The sequence below is a fragment of the Zonotrichia leucophrys genome, chromosome 22 (assembly GCF_028769735.1).
Source record: "Zonotrichia leucophrys gambelii isolate GWCS_2022_RI chromosome 22, RI_Zleu_2.0, whole genome shotgun sequence".
Lineage (NCBI taxonomy): Eukaryota > Metazoa > Chordata > Aves > Passeriformes > Passerellidae > Zonotrichia > Zonotrichia leucophrys.
Window position 1 is genome coordinate 4,219,580 of NC_088191.1, and position 6,977 is coordinate 4,226,556.

The window sequence follows — 6,977 nt, forward strand, 5'->3', positions numbered from 1 at the left end:
TTTTCCCCACCTCACTTTGGCAGTTCTCAGGAGAGCAGGGGTGGCACTGGGTCTGTCACACAGGGCAGGGTGGCCCTGATCTGTCACAGCCCAGCAGGGTGGCACTGGATCTGTCACACAAAGCATAGGTGGCACTGGATCTGTCACACAGGGCAGGGTGGCACTGGCTCTGTCACACAGGGCAGGGTGGCCCTGATCTGTCACCTCCGTAAGTCACAGCTGCAGTGGCAGCCCATGGCGGCACATCCCAAGCCAGGAGGCTTCCAGGAAATCCTTCTTTGAGACACAAATCAGTTCCTCCTCCTCCTTAGGATCTCCAAAACATGAAATTCTAGAGTTAAGTTTGGCAAAGATCTTCAGGCCATCAAGGCCACCCCCACACTGTGTCCCCAAGTGCCACATCCACACCTGACTGGAAAAGGATCTTGACTTTCTCGTTAATTGAACCAGTTATCCCTGAGGTGAAAGCTGATGTGGAACGAGCTGGGAATTAAGGAAATTATGATGAACTTGGAAGAGAAGCAACTTTACACCACTTTACTGAAAGTAAAATCCATTTATCAAGGATTAAAAAACTTATCCTCACCCTCACTGGTTCTGCAGGTAACCTGTGCTGAAAAAAAGATCTGAAGCTGCTTTGTGTGAGACTTTCAAAAAGAAAAAAACTTCCAGGTTTGTACAGGATTTTTAGATGTGTTTTTTTCATTTTTTGTCCTGGAGAAGGGATTTTGCAGTGGACAGCAAATGCCAATTTTGCACCAGCTCAGGGCAGGGAGGAGTGATTGGTTTGGGGTCATCTCTGAGCTGTGACTCAGTGCCTGGGCACGGCAATCAGGCATCATTTATGCAGAAATCACAATAAATTTCGGTGCTCATTTGCATTGAGGACCCTCAAATCTGGCTGGAATGATTATTCTCCCCCTCGAACCCTCTCACCGAGCTCCCAGTGACTCCCCCTGTGGATCCACATCTCTCCCAGCTCCCGGGGCAGAGCCGGATCCCACCTGAGCCAAAGGCAGAGGGATTTGGCTCCGGAGGGAAGCGCTGTGAGCAGGGAGGGGCTGCAGGAACAGAGGGAGCTCAGACCCCGCTCATTCCTGGCACTGAATCCCAGCCTGGCCACGGGAGGGATCTGGGAATTCTGCAGGAGCGCCGGCAGGTGAAGAGGAGAGAGGAGAGGGAGGAAGATTTGCAGCAGAAGATTTGCAGCAGAAGATTTGCAGCTGAAGATTTGCAGCAAAGCCTCCCCAGCCCCGGAGGTGAGTTTGGCTCCTGGGAGCAGCAGAGGAAGGGAACTGGGGTGGGAGGCAGGAGGGAAAATCCAAACTCCAAAAATCCAAAAATTCTGTCAGCAGAAACCTGGAAAGGACCGAGAGCTTCCAGCACTTTTCCTGGGCTGGCAGCAGGACTGGATTGCAGCTGGGGCTCCAGAGATGCTGTGGGAGCAGGGGAAAGGGAAAAGGGGCTCTGGATGCTGATGGAGCCCTGAGAAACCTCAGCAGGAAGGGATAAATGGGTGTCTTGGTTTGAAAGCCAGGAGTCTGCTAAGGAAGGCAGGAGCCTCTCCTGAAATGGAAAATGTAAAATCCTCTCGCTCCAAATTGCTATAAATTTTAAATTAAGGGGCTCTCAGGCAAAAATATGGGAGCAAGAATAACAGTTCTTTAATAGGGAAGAAAATAAAAGGATAAAATAAACAATGCAGTGAACTGAACCAACCCTGCCAGAGTCAGAACCCAGCCTGACACCCTGTGGGTCAGGGTGTTGGCAGCAGTGCCATTGGAATTGTGGCTCAGCCCTCCTGCAGTGCCAGGGCTGGTTCTGCTGGAGCAGGATCCTGGACAAGGGTGGAGTCTCCTCTGGAGATCCAGGGGCAGAGGCAGCTGCTGCTCCTCTGGGGAACCCAGTGCAGAAGCCGTGCTGGTGTTCCAATGTAGGAGCATCGGGGACAGTCAGGATGGACGGAGACGAGAGATCTCTGCAGCCAGGTCAGGAATTTGGGGTTTATTGCAAAGGGCCCTGCTGGGAGCTGCCAGGCACAGCTCAGAGCAGGCTGAGAGAAGAGAGGGGGAGAGAGGATGAGAGGGTGAGAGAGTAAAAAGGGTAAGAGAGCGATGTTCCCATTGCAATACAGTAAATCTTCTTCTGTGCTGAATATTCTAATTCTCACTAACCAATCCAGTACAAGATACAAATCCTACAGCATTTCCATACAGCCTATAAGAATCATTACATTACCATCCTGTGTTACATTTTAAACCCTAAAAACTCCTCTTTGGGCCCTTCTCCCAAGCTGCAGGGTCTGCTCTGACCCTTGGGCCTGCCTGCAAGCAGAGGGTGTTGTTCCATCAAAAGGGGATCACCTTCAGCAGCCACACCATTGTTTTCCAGTTGTTCAGTAACTGAGGGATCTCAAAGCTTGCTTTCATTTCAATCTCACTTATAGTTTCTATATTAAAATCTTTTGCCAGGCAATCATATTTATAAGGCTTTCCTGTTAAATCTCCCCCAACATTCCAGAATCCCCAGATTATATCCAGACAGGAATGCTTGGTTGATGTTCCAGAATCCCCAGATTATATCCAGGCAGGAATGCTTGGCTGATGTTCCAGAATCCCCAGATTATATCCAGGCAGGAATGCTTGGCTCCTCCCTCTGGGCTCACATCTCCCAATGGGATGCTGTAGTTCTTATCAGCCATGCAGTGACATTCAATGGCCTCTTATCAGCAGATGTCCCCCCGGTTGTGGAAGAGATAAGGAGAACTGCCCACTGAACAGAAGACAGCTGACGAGCAGATGGTGAACAGAACACAATTTGCTTGACAGTCCAGGACAAGGGGCAGCCATGGATGGGTTTTACCCCTCGGCAGGAGGAGCTGGGCAGGACGGGCTCAGTGCCACCGGCTGGGCAGCCCAAAGCCACTCCCCGCTGTCCCTGCGGGTGGTGACAGCGGCCTGCCTGTCCCTCCTCATCCTCACCACGCTGCTGGGGAACGCCCTGGTGTGCCTGGCCGTGCTCAGGTTCCCACACCTGCGCTCCAAGGTCACCAACCTCTTCGTGGTCTCCCTGGCCGTGTCCGACCTGCTGGTGGCCGTGCTGGTGATGCCCTGGAGGGCTGCCAGCGACGTGCTGGGCTTCTGGCCCTTCGGGGCCTTCTGTGACCTCTGGGTGGCCTTTGACATCATGTGCTGCACGGCCTCCATCCTCCACCTGTGCCTCATCAGCGTCGAGCGCTACTGGGCCATCGCCGAGCCCTTCCGCCACCAGAGGAGGGTGACACAGCGCCTGGCCTTCGTCACCATCGCGGTGGCTTGGCTGCTGTCCCTCCTCATCTCCTTCCTCCCCGTGCAGCTGCAGTGGCACAAGGCCCGGGAGCAGCTGGGGTCTAACGGCTCTGCGGAGGAGGGGAGCTGTGATCCCAGCCTCAGCAGGACCTACGCCATCTCCTCGTCCCTCATCAGCTTCTACATCCCCGTGGCCATCATGGTGTGCACCTACGGGCGCCTCTTCCGCCTGGCCCGGCGCCAGCTCCGCGGCATCTCCTCCCTGGAGACACCGGCGGGACGGAGCGACCACCCTCGGGAAACCTCCCTGAAAAACTCCCTCAAGAAGGAGACCAAGGTGCTGCAGACCCTCTCCATCATCGTGGGCGTCTTCGTGTGCTGCTGGCTGCCCTTCTTCGTGCTCAACTGCCTGGTGCCCTTCTGCGACCCCGAGCTCCAGGTCCCGGGAGCGTCGCCGTGCGTCAGCAGGGCCGTGCTCAGCACCTTCACCTGGCTGGGCTGGGCCAACTCTGCCCTCAACCCCATCATCTACGCCTTCAACGCCGAGTTCCGCGCCGCCTTCGCCTCCCTGCTGGGCTGGGGCTGCCTGTGCCGCGGCGGCGCCGTGGAGACGGTGACCTTCAGCAACGAGCTGGTGTCCTTCCACCCCGACACCTCCGGGCTGGTGTCCTTCTGTCCTGACACCTCTGGGCCGGTGTCCTTCCACCCTGACACCTCCGGGCCGGTGTCCTTCTGTCCTGACAACTCCGGGCCGGTGTCCTTCCACCCTGACACCTCCGGGCCGGTGTCCTTCCACCCCGACACCTCCGGGCCGGTGTCCTTCCATCCTGACACCTCCGGGCCGGTGTCCTTCTGTCCTGACACCTCCGGGCCGGTGTCCTTCCATCCCAACACCTCCGGGCTGGTGTCCTTCCATCCTGACACCTCCGGGCCGGTGTCCTTCTGTCCTGACAACTCCGGGCCAGTGTCCTTCCACCCCGACACCTCCGGGCCGGTGTCCTTCCACCCTGACACCTCCGGGCCAGTGTCCTTCCACCCCGACAACTCCGGGCTGGTGTCCTTCTGTCCTGACAACTCCGGGCTGGTGTCCTTCCATCCCAACACCTCTAGGATGGTGTCCTTCTGTCCTGACACCTCCGGGCTGGTGTCCTTCCACCCTGACACCTCCGGGCCGGTGTCCTTCTGTCCTGACACCTCCGGGCTGGTGTCCTTCCATCCTGACAACTCCGGGCCGGTGTCCTTCCATCCCAACACCTCCGGGCCGGTGTCCTTCCACCCCGACACCTCCGGGCCGGTGTCCTTCCATCCCAACACCTCTGGGCACAGGGCTCTGCAGAGCCTCAGCCCGCCCCAGCTGCTGCCCCACGCCGTGCTACAGGTGGAGAACCCCGAGGTGGCCTTGGAGAGGGTTTCTCCAGGCTCCTCCTCATCTCAGAATGCCCTTCCTGAGTGTGGGACCCCCGTCCAGCTGGGGAGGATTCCCTCTCTGGCCAGCAGAACCTTCCATTGAGCCTGGGTGGGAAAAGAGGGGTGGGAAGGTCTCCAGTAAAGAGGGGAGCGGGGACATTTCTGTTTTCTGAGGAGCTGAGAGAGGAGCTGGCCAAATCCAGCTGGTCCCTGGCCTGGTGGCACTGGGGCTGCCTTGTTTACCTTTTCCCCTTTTTTCCTGCACAGGCTTCCTCTGTAATCCCATCAGGAAGCATCTTCCTCCTTTTCCTCCTCTCTTCCCTTCTCCCATCCCAAAGTGGCCTTGGAGAGGGTTTCTCCAGGCTCCTCCCCACCTCAGATCCCCCTTCCTGGGTGTGGGACCCCTGTCCAGCTGGGGAGGATTCCCCCTCTGGCCAGCAGCGCCTTCCATTGAGCCTGAGTGGGAAAAGAGGGGTGAAAACTGAACGGTGAACGCTGCTGTATTAATTTATAATTAATACTTATAATTCAGGGTGTTGTGTGGTGCTGGGAACTCCTGGCTTGGCACAAGAGAGGAGGGAGCACTCAGCTTTTCCCAGAACTGTTTTGGAAGAGGTTCTTGATATGTGTGGCAAAATTCTGGTGCTTAATCCAGGATGGTTTGTAAAGGGATGGGGGAAAGCAGCCGGCTCGGTGTGTCTGTGATGGACTGCAAAGGAAAGGCAACAAAGAGGGTGAAGTGACCCATTGTGTGTCCTATTATTACCTGTATTTAATTATTTCATTAAATTAATGTGTTTAATTATTGCTATTTTCCTGCAGCAGCTCTGACCCAGCACCAGGAGGGACAGGGGGTGACAGAGCCAGCCCCAAACCTGCCAGGCTCTGGAAGGAATCCCAGTGTGTTACAGACATTCCTGTGGGCAGACTGGGAAATGGGAACGGCTCCAAACTGGTGGGACTGGGGCTGCCTTGGGCACAGACCCCCCTTGTTCACCTGGCTGCAGAATGTGGCTCCTTTTCCCCTTTTTTCCTTGCACAGGTTTCCTCTGCAATCCCACCAGGAAGCGTCTTCCTCCTCCTCCTCCTTTTCCCTTCTCCCATCCCAAATTCCACATTGGGGTGGGTGAAATTATTCCAGGCTGGGGCTGATCCCAGAGCAGGGATTGGGGCAGGGATCTTTTTTACCATTTTCTCAAAACCCTCTAATTTTATAGATCCCAACACTCTGTAATCCCAAAAAAAACTCCTGGAGCTCTGGAAGTGCCATGGGTGACCTGGGGACAGATTCTGGTTTTTTTGGGGTGAGGAGCAGAGGGGCCTGAGAAAAGTGATATTTGCAAAAGAGGGAAAGGAGGAAAAGCATCAAATCCACGTGGAAATCAGCAGATAGAGGGGGAAAATTGGAGGTTCCTCCTAATCCAAACCAGTCCAAACCAGCCACATTTGAATGTGCTGGGCTGGGAGAGTGTGGGAATTAACCCCGTGCAGGGGATGTGGAATTGTGCTGCTTTCCCAGCTGGAATTGCAGCGAGACAGGGAATGACTGCTGGCCTTCAAGTGATTTTTCAGCCAGAAAAAAAATCGGGAATTTTAGGAAGAATGGCTTTAACAGGGAAAGGGAGAAGTGAGCATGGGTGAGGATAACGGGATGTGGCTGCTGGGGGTTGATGTCTTGCCTGACTTTATTTCCAGACTGGAACCTGCTCCCCTTGCCCGGGAAAGGCCGGGATTGTTTCCCGGGACAGCCGAGGCCGGGGTTGTTTCCCGGGACAGCCGAGGCCGGGATTGCTCCCCCGGGACAGCCGAGGCCGGGGTTGTTTCCAGGGAAAGCAGCTCCGGGCAGGCTGAAATCAGCCCCGGCTGCTGCCCCGATCTCAGCGGCGATTCTGGAGCGCCCGGAGCCGAACGGGGACAGGGGATGAACCCGGCCCGGGAGGGTTTGGGGGGAGCAGGGCCAGGAGCGCTGCCGGGGATGGAGCCGGGACGGGGAGGAAGAACCGGGATGAGGAGGAAGAAAAACCGGGAGTGAGAGGGAGAGAATCGGGATGAAGGGGAAGAGCCAGGACAGGCAGAGAGGAGCCCAGAGCAAAGGGAACGAGCCAGGACGGGGACGGAAAAGTTCGGATCAGTCGGGAGGAGCTGGGACGGGTCGGAACGATCCAGGACAGAGCGAGTGGAGCCGGGATAGAGCGGGAGGAGCCGGGATAGAGCGGGAGGAGCCGGGATGGGGTGGGAGGAGCCGGGATGGGGTGGGAGGAGCCAGAACCGAGCGGGAGGAGC

General features: G+C 56.4%; 1 protein-coding gene across 1 annotated transcript; it reads left to right on the forward strand.

Annotated features, from left to right (window-relative positions):
* The first annotated feature begins 2,684 nt into the window (after positions 1 to 2,684).
* On the forward strand, positions 2,685 to 5,442 carry LOC135456942 (D(1) dopamine receptor-like). The gene is made up of 2 exons (XM_064731149.1): positions 2,685 to 3,953; positions 4,614 to 5,442. Exons 1-2 carry the CDS (start codon positions 2,848 to 2,850, stop codon positions 4,795 to 4,797), a joined length of 1,290 nt encoding a protein of 429 aa, XP_064587219.1. The 5' UTR covers positions 2,685 to 2,847; the 3' UTR covers positions 4,798 to 5,442.
* Positions 5,443 to 6,977: the final 1,535 nt, after the last annotated feature.

Coding starts and splice junctions, on each gene's coding strand:
- LOC135456942 (XM_064731149.1), top strand. CDS start 2,848: ATGGATGGGTTTTACCCCTCGGCAGGAGGAGCTGGGCAGGACGGGCTC. Junction 3,954..4,613: donor CCCGACACCTCCGGGCTGGT/GTCCTTCTGTCC, acceptor CTCTGGGCACAG/GGCTCTGCAGAGCCTCAGCC.